Source organism: Thermobia domestica, chromosome 13 (assembly GCF_964235325.1).
Source record: "Thermobia domestica chromosome 13, izTheDome1.hap1.1, whole genome shotgun sequence".
In the NCBI taxonomy this organism is placed as follows: Eukaryota; Metazoa; Arthropoda; class Insecta; order Zygentoma; family Lepismatidae; genus Thermobia; species Thermobia domestica.
Genome location: NC_137466.1, coordinates 41,863,851 through 41,878,588, shown reverse-complemented (window position 1 = coordinate 41,878,588; position 14,738 = coordinate 41,863,851). Strand labels below are relative to the sequence as shown.

The window sequence follows — 14,738 nt, the reverse complement described above, 5'->3', positions numbered from 1 at the left end:
ACAACAAGCTTAACAACACACATATAAGCGATGAGGATTATAAGCATGCAAAGAAAGTGTGGAAAACATTTAAAATTAAGAATCTCGGACAATACCATGACTTATATCTAAAAACCGATGTGTTGTTATTAGCAGATGTGTTTGAGAACTTTAGAGAAACATGTCTTAAAGCTTATGGTCTCGATCCAGCTTGGTATATGACAGCACCAGGTTTAGCTTGGGATGCAATGTTAAAGATGACAACTATAAAACTAGAGTTATTAACTGATTACGATATGGTATTGATGATAGAAAAAGGTATAAGAGGTGGGATTAGTCAATGCTCAAAAAGATATATGAAAGCAAACAATAAGTATATGGAAGATTACAATAAGAATAAAGAAGATTCTTACTTAATGTATCTAGATGCCAATAACTTGTATGGGTGGGCAATGAGTCAATATATGCCGTATAAGGGATTCAGATGGTTAAGTGAAGATGAGATAAGAGAAATAGATTTCACAAATATACCTGATGATTCTGATACTGGTTACATATGAGAAGTTGATCTTGAATATCCTAAAGAATTGCATGACTATCACAAAGACTACCCATTAGCACCTCAAAACATATGTCCACCTGGTTCAAAACAATCAAAACTCTTAACAACCCTATATGACAAAGAAAAATATGTAATTCACTATCGAAACCTAAAACAATGTCTTTCACTTGGATTAAAACTTACCAAGATACATCGAGTAATAGAGTTCGAACAATCAGATTGGTTAAAGAAATATATTGATTTAAACACGCAGATGAGAACTAGAGCAACAAATGACTTGGAAAAAGACTTCTATAAGCTCATGAACAATTCAGTTTTTGGAAAGACTATGGAAAATATTAGAAAGAGATGTAAACCTATAAAAATAGAATGTGATCCAACAAGAGTAGAAAAACTAATTGCTAAACCAAATTTTAAAGATAGAATTATTTATACTGAGAATCTATGTGCGATCATAATGAATAAAACAAAATTAACTTTCAATAAACCAATATATGTTGGAATGAGTATCTTAGATCTATCGAAATATTTAATGTACGACTTCCATTACAATGTGATGAAACCAAAATACCAAGACAAAATAGAAGTATGTTATACAGATACTGATAGCTATATATATCATATCCAAACAGAAGATGTGTACGAGGACATGAAAAACTACATTGATTACTTCGATACCAGTGACTACCCTAAAGATAACAAATATAAGATACCACAAATCAATAAGAAAATACTTGGTAAGATGAAGGATGAGATAAAAGGTACAATCATAGAAGAGTTTGTAGGTTTAAGAAGTAAGATGTACAGTATAAAAGCACCTCAAATAGATTTAACAGATAAAGACTTTAAAGGTAAGTTCGATAAGGAAAAGTGTTGTAAAAAGGCTAAAGGTGTTAAGAAGAGTGTCGTGTATAAAGAACTGTCATTTAACGAGTATAAGGACTGTTTGATTAGCCAAAAAGAATATTATAAGAAGATGAATTTGATTAGAAGTTATAAGCACGATTCGTACAGTATAGAAGTAAATAAGTTAGCTTTAAGTTGCGTGGATGATAAGAGATGTGTTTTAAAGGATGGGGTCAATACCCTACCATGGGGACATTATAAGATAGAAGAGAAATAGTTTTAGATTATAAGTTTTTAGATGTAAGTTTTAGATGTAAGTTTTTATGGTTTTAAGTGTCATAAAAGCATATGCGCAGTGTACAATATCTAATCTACTTTGCTCTCACCTTCTTTATTTAAGTTCAGTGGTCAGTGGCGGGTTTGTAATTTTTGGTAGTTAGGGGGTGGAGGGGAAAATGCGCTCGTAGTTAGGTAACCAATCTACTCGTTCATTTTCATCGTGTTCTGCACAGTGTCTAGGGTTGTTAGATATCTGAAATCAGAAGGAAGACACTTCGCCTCTTTACCACTGAAGTGTTCCGCAATTTCTTATATGTAAGTTTATAAGAAGTTTGGACAATTTTAAGTTTCACAAGAATCTGAGCTCTCACTTATTCTTCTCTATACTGGAATGAAACAAAATTTGTTGAGCTCATAAACAATTGGTCATGGTAATGAAGTTAGTGTAATGAGTGATCATTACATGAAGCAGTATAGATTACATTATTTTGAAATCTTTTAAGCTTGACGGAAAATTGTGTCAGAAAATGTGTATTCTCTTCTTTGTTTAGTTAACTAATTTGGGGTTTAAAGAGAGGAAGGAAGAATTGCATCTCAGTAACAAAATTAATGCTAAAATAATCTCAGAGAAGGAAATAAAGAATATGTTTCGGAGGACGATGGTAGAACGCTCAGATCTGGGGGTGAGGGTTACCTCTTTCGATCTCAGGCCTAGTGATGTGGTGAACAATGTTGTGTTTGGGGTTTTTCTCGTATTCTCTAGTTTCCTCCTACACTCTCATTCCGCCGATTTTTTCTTATTTTCTCACTTCATTAATCATCGTACTCGTTAGCATACAGGGCATAATCGTAAGAATACGTGTAAAATTAGAAATTCCATTTCAAAAAAAAAAAAAAAAATCTAGAAAGATTAAGGACTTGAATATTTGAAATTGTACGATAAAGTGGGTTCAAACTCTATCTAAAACTAAATTAATAAGTAAAAAGTAAGTATCGTAGTCGTATGCATTAGTTTGTGAAAGGCCCAAGGAAATCAAAGTTGTTAATACTTGCTTTTCGCAACTCGGAACATGGAACAATTTGTTTCAACGCAGATGCACTAACCCGATATACTCTTGCACTTTGGTACTCATTTGAGGATCTGGGGACCGCGGTGGCTCAGTGGTAGAGCGTTCACCTCTGGTGCATGGGGTCCCTGATTCGATCCCAGCTCGCGCTAAGTGAATTTTGTGGTGGACAAACACCGTGTGCGTGGGTTTCCTCGAGATTCTCCCGTTTCCCTCCACTCTTCATTCCACCATTTCATCAATTTCTCATTATCACCGTCTCCTTTAGCCTAGCCAGCATAACCGTGGGACGTAAAACTCATCAAAAAAAGTTTAGTTTTATGGGTTTCATCCGTAAAATACTTTATTAATCGTCAAAGCGAAAGTAGCAAAAGAGTATTCCCTTAAACGATTATCAATATAGTACATTTACTCGGTATGATTACATTATACAGTGACACCTCATTTGCTATGCTTTAATCATGTCTCACGTTTGGATTGGCTTGTATGTAATGCATTCAATATTTGTTCCGTACAGAGAGTATGCTCTCAATTAGTTAGTTTTCTTCTTGTGTCTCTCGTGTGTGTGCAATTCATTATGTCCTCTCTCTCTCACCATATATATATATATATATATATATATATATATATATATATATATATATATATATAGGGTGTTTCAAAACAACACGGACGGACAACATTTGGGAGTTGATTCCTGACACAAAGATAAGAAAAAAGTATAGACCAATCTGGGTGCACAAATGCTTCCTATCGGAGTTATAGGCTGCCGAAAACATGAAAAAATGAAATTAAAAGGCCCACAGCTCCAATATTAAGGGACCTACCGTAGTCGGGTCAAGATTTCACTTAGGAACTAGTATGTGCCCTATCCAAATATCTAACTTTCAGAATCCTGCAGTACTTCCTCAACAATTTTTATAGAGGTAGTTAGTGAGTATTTCAAATTATATGCCGTAGCTGAACTCCCTCTATAAAAATTGTTCCATGAGTACCTTAGGATTTTGAAACATGTATTTTTGGATAGCGCACATATTACTTCCTAAGTGACGCGACTACGTAGTTCCCATAGTTTTGGAGATATGGACCTTTAATTTTTTTTCATCATGTTTTCAGCAGTCTGTAACTCCGAAAGGAAGCATTTGTGCACCCAGGTTGATCTATACTTTTTGTCGTATTGTCGTATCTTGGTGTCAGGAATCACCTCCCAAACGTTGTCAGTGTTGTTTTGAAACACCCGATATATATATATATATATATATATATATATATATATATATATATATATAATATTCCGTAAGTACATAGTTCATACTTTCAACACCGTTAGGTTAGGTAGAATTAATGTATAATTTTATGTATATGTATGTATACATATACATACATATATGTATGTATATGTTGGTCTTGTCTTTGGTCCCTGTTATTTTATAATCAGCGTAACAATGAAGCTTTTGCTCCTATTCATGGGAAGGTGATATCCCACATAAATGTGATGCTTTCATATTATTATTATTATTTAAAATGATAAATGTTACAATCAGCCTATTAAGGCTGAGAAAAATAATGAAATGCTAAAAGAAAGCAAGTGATCGATAAAGCTGACTTAGTGTAGGAATTTAATGAAATGTAGAAGTATAAAGACTTAACATAAAGCCCAACTTCCAAACAATATAAAATTAATATTTAAAAAAAAATAAACAGATATGATTTATGGTTATTAAGAAAGTTTAAAGAAATAACAAAGTGGACTGATGCCGATTTATTCAAAACATTATTATTACACAAATTTCCCCATTGTTATAAATTTTTAGTAACATTTATTAGATTTTTTCCCTGTTCTTTTTTTGTTGATTTAATACAAAACTAGAAACTGTTTACAAAAATTATTAATCTATATTATCTTCATATTTGCTGTTTTTGTTAAGTGATTATAGTACTTGAAATTAATAACAGTTCGTGAGTAAATTGGCTTGTTACTTGCCTCAACTATTAAATTTAATAACTTATCTAAGATAAATCCATCGAATGAAATAGAAAATTTCCTTCATACACTAAGATATATTAAAATAAGCAGAAGTTTCGTGATCGGAATGGCACTACTGCAATTTCCGGGAACGGTTATACTTTAAATAAATTGAAAATAGATGCTATAGACATCAAATTAAATTTGGCTGCGCAGAAATAGTTTTTTAATCTATTTTTCCCCTTTTCTTTATATACCTTTCTCATTTTAAATTTGATTTTGAATCTTGAGTATATTTTTTTTTTCGATCAGTTAGTATAGAATAAGTGGGAATCTGAAGTATCGACGCAGCTTAAAAAAGGTGACTTCCAAAGCCAGAATCATTTTATATTTTGGTAGCAGGAAAACACACTGCTATACAAGAAGTGAAGTATTATACAAAGTGACTTCTCAAACTACGAATATATATAAATATATTGTAAGCCGTAAACTTTTTTATAAAGTATTGTATGATTTTTTTACGTGTTTTATAGGTACAAATTGAATTAAATTCAGCGGATGGAAATTACAGGCTTTCCAATGCTCCTATATTTCCTGTTTTTCATATATATATATATATATATATATATATATATATATATATATATATGTGTGTGTGTGTCTCTTCCTATAAACTCCTATATTTCCTACAGTTTAACGAAACCTCTTATATTTGTGTGGTATTACTACTTCCACTTGTGAAAATAACATATAGAAATAAGGTTGGGTGGTTGGAGGTCTTTTGTCTCTACAGTAAGGTAGTCTACACTCTTCTGTTTTTCGTCGTTTCCTGCTTATTGTCTAAAGATATTACACCAAGCAATATACAGTTAGCGCATAAAGTATTCATACACCAACAAAATGGAACAAAAAATAAAATAGTTTCGTCATATTCATTAAAAAGTTCTATGGAGTAGTGATTTTAAAGACTTATAAATAATTTATTTAGGTGTATCAATACTTTTACACTTTCCTTATGGTCGTTGCTTAGTACTGGTAAGCTACGTACGAAAACACTAAGAAACTCGTATAAAATTTTGGAACGCGATAATTACCCATTTAGTTATATTTAGAGAAGAATGTATGTTCATATAACAATTGCAGGGTAAGGGAGAAAAAGAAGGAATGTCACAAAATTGCATTTTTGAGAAAACGGCGTTTTAATATTGAAAACCGCGTACAAAGAATAGGGTTATTAAATCTTTCGCCCCTTTTTACATGGATATTTCTACATCTACGCGTGCATGGCATATACAATCAAATAGTACCAAGAGTCACCAACAGATAGACAAAGCACCCGGTAAAGCACATGCATGGACATTCCTATTATTTCTACCTATTGGATAATTAAAATGTTCCTTGCAATAGTTACAAATATTGCTATATGAGTTTGTGTTCCTTGTTCTTTCAAAGTGTTCCAAATGCACAAATGTTCCAGGAAATAATTGAAATGTTCCTTTTTCAGAGCTTCACGAAACCTCCTATATTTTTTCGTTGTGATTTCCTGTATTTTCTTCCATTAGCATTGGAAAGCCTGAAAGTAGATTGTTCAGTTCTTTGGCTAGTTCCACTCTTTCATACTTTGAATTAAAGGCGAGTCACGGTGGATCAATGGTAGAGAGCTTACCTCTGGTGCGTGGGGTCCCTAGTTCGATCTCCGGCCAAGTTTGTGGTGGGCAACATCGTGCTCGTGGGTTTTCTCGGGGCACTTCCGTTTCCTTCCATTTTCACCCCACCAATTCTTCCATCATCGTTCACTTGCTTTAATCGTCGTCTCCTTTAGCTCAACAGGCATAATTGTGGGACGTTAAACTCAAAGATTTCATTTCATTTTATTTTTTCATACTTTGATTTTTTTTTTCTTTAAAATAGAAGTAGTGAGAGGATTTCAAAGTTTCTATCATATTTCAAGTAATAAAATCTCGTACGGCACATTATTCTTCATGATCCATTTGAGTTTTATTAAACGTAGAAAATAAAATTAACAGATGCGAATAATTTTGAAATTCCATTAAAAACAGTGACAGTTGGAACATAGTAAAGCTGTGGAAACAATGGGACATAACCATAATAATAATAATCGCATTAAAGAAGACTGTTTCGATGCCGGACTTGACGTATTCGAAGATGAACCTAGCCATAGTGTTTCTCACATGTTAACATTAATTAAAAGGTAAAAGTTGTGATGGTTACAACTTCCGAAATAGTTATATTATATTAGATCTATTTGATTTTAGTACTTCTTATAAAGTATTTCGTTCATATATGTATTCACATGTAATCGTGTTCTAAGCTTCATCCTAATCAATGTTGTTCTTAATATCATCTTTCATTTTCAGTTATAACCTCATCATTCTTATTACTGTCTCCTGCAGATAAAAGGCCTGGAAGAAGCATTGCAGACTCCAGAAGTCTGTTCCAACTATTCACCAAAATATGTGGAAAAAACGTATAAAGTGTTAGAAGGGTTTAAGGAAGGAAACGCTATATTCACTTTTCCAAACACACCAGTAAAATGTGCTGGAGCCCCGCAGAAGGCGGCTTATCTTTCTGATTGGAATCTTAGGAAGGCAAGTTTTTTTTTCTTTCTTTTCTTTTTTCTTTCTTTTTTTAAAAAAATTGGAATCTACAGAAATTGTACATGTATTGGAATAATCTTTTGTTGTTATGTATAAAGCTGAAAGTTTGTTTGTATGTTTGTCCGTTATACAGTTCTACACAGTTGAACTGTTTGATATGAAGTTTCGAACGTAACACCTAGTTCGAACTGTGTTTCTATTACGTCACTTACATTAAAATAAGTATCCTAAGAGAGGTGCAAAAGGATCACACTCTTTCTTATGGAAAAGCGGCTTCCGTTAGATTGTCGTAATGTGATTTATTTCGATTATTCACTTCTTCCTGAACATAAGGCATAATGAACAAAACTTTCGGAAAGCCCTTACTAAGGATTAAATTGATTCTAGGTCGGTTATAATTACTTTAAAAAAATATGTTTGTGACTGCTAAGAGAGAAACAATGAACCTTTTCTTTCTTTCTTAAAGAAAAGAACTGCAATACTTGAGCAGTTGAGCAGGTGTGGAAGTAGCTTCACTTGTTTCCCGCCGCGTGTTGCTGTCTTCCTCTCACATGCTCATGAAACTGTTCTGCGTTCCTTATATTTGATATATATATATATACTTAAGGGTTTCAGTACAAAATTGCTTGTTGTCGCGAATTCTGTTGAGGAATTCGAAGCTTAAAATATATAAAAGGATAATCATGCCTGTTGTTCTGTATGGTTGTGAAACATGGTTGCTTACTCTGAGGGAACAACGTAGACTGAAAATATTTGAGAACAAGATCCTGAGACGAATATTCAGACCCAAGAGGAACGGAAATGGGGAGTGGCGGAAACTTCATAACGAGGAGATACAGGATAATTTATACGGTTTACCAAGCGTTGTTAGAGTCACCAAATCTAGGAGGCTCAGGTCGACAGGTCATGTAGCCAGAATGGAAGAAAGTAAAAACGCTTTCAAAGTCTTAACTGGAAGTCCAATCGGAAAACGACCATTAGGAAGACCTAGTTGCAGATGGGAGGACAATATTAGGATGGATCTCGCAGAAATAGGAATACAAAGTAGAAACTGGATCCAGTCAATGGAGAGCTTTTGTGAACGCGGCATTGAACCTCCGGGCCGTAGAGTTAGTCAGTTTTTAATTAGAGGAATTATTTTGGGAGGTAACATGTAGCATAAAACTAGAAGTCATCCGATAATGTAATTATCCAACTGTTTGGTTAATTAAGTGTCTTAAACAACTTGAGTTTTTGATGATTTGTCAAACGAAAGTGACATTTGATTAGAAACTATAATATTGAAGTTAGAAGAATTGGTTGGTAGAAAACCATATTTAAGACCCATTATAAACGTATTTCTTAAGGATAAGAATTGAAATATCACACATTTAAGCAATTTAACGGAAGCTGTTTTTCGATAAGAAAAGTCTGGGGTTCTTTATGTCAAAAGTACAATATCTCAGGAAACTCTCAAGTTAGAGATATGGAACTCGATATAAAAAGTCGCCGTTGAAAATAACTGTCATTCAAGCGTTTTTGAAAATTCTGTATCTAAGAAGGGTTCGGGGAAGAGCAATTTCTATACTTTTTTCTCGTCCTTGTCTCTCTCTTCATCGCATAGAAACGGCATTATTGTTTGATATGTATTTTAGAACATAGTAGTTAACTTGAGTCGAGATTATATCGTGTTCTTTTATTCCATATCTTAATTGAAGAGAAGAAGCATAATTTGTATGCCACGAGCTACGTATGTTAGGGAGACGAAATTTGATATATAAATTCCTTATTAAAAATTAATGGACACGTGCCCCAACGTTTTCAAAAATTTCAGCAAGTTTTCCATATATATATAAAGTAAATTTCATTCTATGTATTCACTCTGCCTTGATGTATAATTGGAAGCAAACGAATGCCGAAGATAGCTTAACAAAATGACAGTACTGTTGCTGGTGCTTTGTCAAACAGGATAAGAAAGAAAGAAGTAGGAAGAAAGGAGCTGGTAAGAAGCGACCAGATCTGTCTTAAAAGCCACCAGGGCACATGTCTTTTTTACCCTTACTTAGCAACTCTTTTTTTTTTTTTTTTTTTTTTACCCTTAATGTTTCGATCCTCCTCCATTTTTTCCTGTGGGGAAGGGCGCTAGTTATTCCAGTTTGGCATACTTTATTAAAATGTAGCAGTATTATCCTTTCATCTTAAAATTTTACTTGCTACTTTGAAACGAAGGAAGTCACATATTCCCCCCCCCCCCAACATTGAATAACATTTTAAGTTTTTGGAGAAAGAATGTGAACTAAATATGTTATACTTAATATGATCGAGTATTGAACACTGTTGTCCGATATTTTGTGAATCTTAGGTTTGCAACCTTGATAAAGTCAACAGTATAGGACAATATTCAACATTAAACATAATTTTCAATATATATTTAAAAATCACTAACCTTCTTAGTATCCATTACAACATCGATATCCCGATTATAATATTTTTTTCTTCTTTAGGTTTACTCAGTTCTCTGCCGGTAGGTAAATGTGTTCCATATGAGTGTGTCTTCGTCAATCGAGAAACTTTTTTTTTTTTTTTTTTTTTTTTTTTTTTTTTTTTTTTGAGGGGAGAATTTTTTCGGTAGATGAGTAAATATTTCACCAGACAGCCCAAAAAACCATTTTTCTGTTGGAGAACCAGCACTGTCTTTTGTAACTTCTTTTTATGTATGGTGTTATGTATTATTAAGAACCATTGGTATCTGTTTTACAAAATTTTCAAATTATTGTGGCAAGCAAATTTCTATGATGCTTAGAGATTTAATGACTTCATATTTTGTATAATAATAAAATAAAATATATATTTACCTTAGTATGTCGTCTTTTGTTTTTTAGCTTTTTTGTTAATTATTGACTGTTGAAAGAAACTGAGGAAGGAAACAATAAAAATATAATTAAGTGGGAATCGCGTTCGGGTTAATAGTTACTGAAATATTGAGTAAAAAATAAACGATGATGCAATAAGGTAAATATATTTATTATTATTATTATTATTATTATTATTATTATTATTATTATTATTATTATTATTATTATTATTAGACATTAATATACAAGTACACAAATAAAAATTATGAGGATGTTTATTGAAAATACAAAGGAGCATTAAATGAAAACATCAATTAATTCTTTTTTCACTATATTACTTGCAGGGAGAATGTTTGCTTGTACATTATTTTTATACATAGTACCTTCCAAGTTACCATAGTACCTATCTACTTTACAGTGAGATGTATTTACGCCATCGGATAAGAAGTACTTCAATACCGCGTAAGGAAAATTCTTCTGGTTGACTCTGTAGCCACTCGTGTAATGCCGATTGGACGTCTTCACCAGACTTGATCGCCTGCCTTCCAAGGTATTGCTTTACTGGACCAAAGATATGGAAATCTAATTGTGCCAAATCTGGCTAGTATGGCAGGTGTGGAAGGCACTTGAAGCATAAGTCGTCAATGGTTTTCATGGTTGCACGCTTGTTCTGGGAAGGAGACGGTGGCGTACGTATTGGTACGGTATGCCGGAGATCCCGGGTTCGAGTCCTGGTCCAGTTAATCAGTTTTTCCTTCTTTGCATGTTATTGAATTCGCCCCTAGAGAGGATTTGGTGTGTTAAAAAAATTAGTTTAAATCGAGGTTGTTTCGTCCTTTCATCAATGTATGAAATCACAATCGTCAAAAGGTGTTCTCAATACATGGACATTGAATTGTCCAAGCACAGCAGCTAGGCTGTGGTACAAGCTATTTGGTGTTAGTGGAGAGCACCGACTACAAGAGTGAGAGGTTGTTTGGCTGTTCTGGGAAGCGGGTGGCGTAATGGTTAACGCATCGGTACGGTATGCCGAAGATCCCGGGTTGGAGTCCGTGTCAAGTCAGTTTTTTTTTCACTCTGTATATTGTTACTTTCATTTATTTGGGTTTACATTTCATTTTCTAGTGATATGTTTGTGTGTAAGCTGTTGCCTTTATACACTCTCCTTATCCACCTGAAACATAGTCTGTTACTTTACAGTGATGATTATTAGTATTTACTTTCATCAATTAATTTTCTTTTCGAAAAAAAAAAAAAAAAAAAAAACTTTTTATTTTACAGTTGGGGAAGAGGCAAAGAGCTAAGATGATGTATAACACCACTCAAAATGTGTTATTTAGTGTAAAGAAATATGCGGATGCATTGTGGGAGGTATGCAATTCAAGAGATATTCAAGTCAATCTTCGTCAAAATCTCGTAGAAGTGAAACCAGACGAGAAGAAGGCGATTTTTGAGAATTTAGACAAACCTGGTCAATTTGTGACATATGAGGTAAGTATAAATACTCCATAATTTGATACGTTGAATCCACTGTTCATATGCTTCCTTTTGAATTGTCAGTATTAGTGTCAGTCAAACAAACATATATTAGTTTCCGATCAGTGTCTTCTTGGGAAAATCGCACAAAGCGTATTAATTTATTTATCCACTAGTGGAAATACATTTAACTGTAGACAATATACATTTGGTCTATAAGACTCCAACAAAGATTTACACACGGGGTATGCACTCCCTGTAGGTAAGACGTTATGTACTTGTAACTTTTCCAACTCAGGGAGAAATGAAAGCTAAGATGACTATTTACTTGGACGATTAAATCCAGTACGAGGTTGGTTCAAAAAAAGATTTTTTTTCGAAACATGTAGTTAGAGAGATGTGGTTTGATACACGTATATACTATATGTGATCCTAATATATATTCTCATTTCTTTTTCAGCCTGCAGAAGCAGTTAAAAAAAAAAAAAAAAAACATACCACTAGAGACCGGATGTTAGGCAAAATGCCTATTCATCGTGTATTAAAGATATGATCAAAAGTAACGTTTTAAAGTTTATGTAAGGGGTTATAGCTTCGGTTTAAACCAGTTAATTTTATTTTGCCTATTTCGTCCCTTACTGCCTAAATAATTGCTTTAGTGCCTAATGTTGCCTATTCTATGCATTTTCTTCAAAATAAGCCTTCATTGGGAAAAGATATAATTTGTATAATATAAATAACACACATATATTTGGGTTTGTAAACACAACCACATGGGACATTATTATACCTAGTTAAATCATAAATACTGTCACAAGTTTGAATGTGAATAACATAGAGACTATTAACACCAAGGCAATTTATTTTGGTCATGTTTTACATTGATATGTTGTACATCTGACGCACCAATCATTTTTCGAAATGTCTTTTCTTGGCCTTGATGCAGGCACGAAGTCTGTGCGGCCACTGGTCAATGGCATTACGCACCACGTCCATGGGAAAATTGTTCACTGCTCGGGTCAAGGATTGTTACAGACTGTCGACAGATTGATGCCGTTTATGGCAGACCTTTGCCTGAAGGACTGCTCAAAGTTTGTAGTCCAACGGGTTGAGGTCCGGACTGCTAGAAGGCCAATCAGCGGTAGAAATGAAGTCGGGGACGTTCCGTGTTAGCCATTCCTGGGTTGTTTTCGCTTTGTGGCCTGGAGCGGAATCCTGCTGGAAGGTCCACTTTTCTCCACGGAACATGGTAGCAGACAGTGGTTTCACTACAGTTGTTAGCACTGTGTCCTGGTACACCTTGCAGATGTTTTAACATATTTTTCGCAAAAATGCAGCTGGGTTGTGCTTGAGTAGTTCACTCCCAACCAAACCATCACTGAGGCAGGATGATGTGCCCTCTGAACCTTGGAGCTGCCTCAGCAGCTGCAGTAGATGACGTGGCATACACACGGTCATTTTGGGCGTTGTAGGCCTGCTCAGTTGTGAACACCTTTTCGTCAGTGAACAGAATCTTTCTGTGTAGATTGTTGGCGTAACGCCGCAACAGTCTCTTTGATTTAAGGACCCTCTGCGACATTAATGTTTGGGTCAGAAAGTGACCAGTCCGTCTCTTATACGCCCGTAGATGTAGGTCACTCCTGAGCACACGAGACATGGAATTTCTGCTGATGTTCATCTCAGCAGCCATCACACTTTGTGTTCGAACAGGATTTCTTCGAACTCTTGCTGCGACTGCTTTCTGGACCTGCGGGGTTCGTACCGTTCGTGGTCTGCCACTCCTTGCGCGGTCAGCTGCCGTTCCAGTCTCGGTGTATTACTGTATGGTGCGCTAGCGCGATACACGAATCTCTTGCTGATTTGTAGGGGTTTCAGAAGATTGAAAATCTCACCTGCTGTTTTCCCGACCTTGTGTACTGCAATTACTGCTACACGATTTTCGTAATCGCCCCACTCCATCAAAACTCAGTACAGTATCAACGTATGTCATGAACAGTCAAACACACACTACCTGTATCTTCCGCTTTATACACAGATGGCAGCACTGTGCCAATCCGGATGCCTACAGCGCCACTCCAAACTTTGTGACAGTATTTATGGTATAACTTGGTATATATATATATATATATATGGAATGCATATCAACCTTCGTTTTTTTTTGTATACAGTAAAAGAAGATATTTACGACAGGTATGTTTTTTATATTCTTTGAACATTATGTATGATTTGAATCTATTTTTAAATTATATTGAGTATTTATCTTCATTATTTCACACTACATTTTAGTGCCTATTTTACTGCCTATTTTTTTAAATTTTAAGTGCTTATGTGCCTGCCTATTTTCCAAATTTTTAATGCCGAAACATCCGGTCTCTACTTATCACATACATATTTATTTTTTGATCATCTTCTTACATATATATCTTTAAAATATTCTTTTTTTTTTTTCTTTTAAGTTAAACCATTCAGAATAATGTTCATTGAATGGAGTTTTAATTTAAAGGGTAAGGGAAAAAAAGAAGGAATGTTACAAAACTGGATTTTCGAGAAAACGGCGTTTTAATATTGAAACCGCGTATAAAATGAATAGGGTAAGCCAAATCTTTTGCCCCTTTTACATGGACATTTCTACGTCTACTCATGCATGGCATAGTCAAATAGTACCAAGAGTCACCAACAGATAGGACAAAGCACCCGTTAAAGCACACAAATGGACATTCCTTGTTTTTTCCTCTTACCCTTCGTTTGTGTTAGTATTTTACCTTACTCCCGAAAATTACGAAGTAATAATAATGATAATAGAAAATGTATCGTTTCTTATGGACTTTCCGGTCAAAATATACGTGTATTTTCCTTGCAGTACAGTATGCTGCATGTAACACCTCCAATGGGCCCTCCACCGGTCTTAAAGCAGTGTAAAAAGCTAGTTAATGATGCTGGTTTCTTGTCTGTGGACAAAAACACCTTACAACATGAAAAATATCCTAATGTATTTGGAATCGGAGACTGCACTAGCTTGCCTACTTCAAAGACCGCTGCAGCTGTTGGTATGTTACCTGATACTGAATATTAGAATTAAAATAATGTTTTCGATAATTCCAAAGTATAAAA

The 14,738-nt window shown here is 34.4% G+C and overlaps 1 protein-coding gene across 6 annotated transcripts in view; it reads left to right on the top strand.

Moving 5' to 3' along the window:
- The window catches only part of Sqor (Sulfide quinone oxidoreductase), a 79,763-nt gene that overhangs the window by 48,673 nt on the left and 16,352 nt on the right, over positions 1-14,738 (top strand). For all 6 annotated transcript variants that reach the window (XM_081735660.1, XM_081735663.1, XM_081735661.1 and 3 more), the window contains exons 5-7: positions 7,114-7,308; positions 11,433-11,642; positions 14,488-14,674. In XM_081735660.1, the coding sequence (XP_081591786.1) occupies positions 7,114-7,308; positions 11,433-11,642; positions 14,488-14,674 (592 nt within the window). The remainder of the gene's footprint in view (positions 1-7,113; positions 7,309-11,432; positions 11,643-14,487; positions 14,675-14,738) is intronic.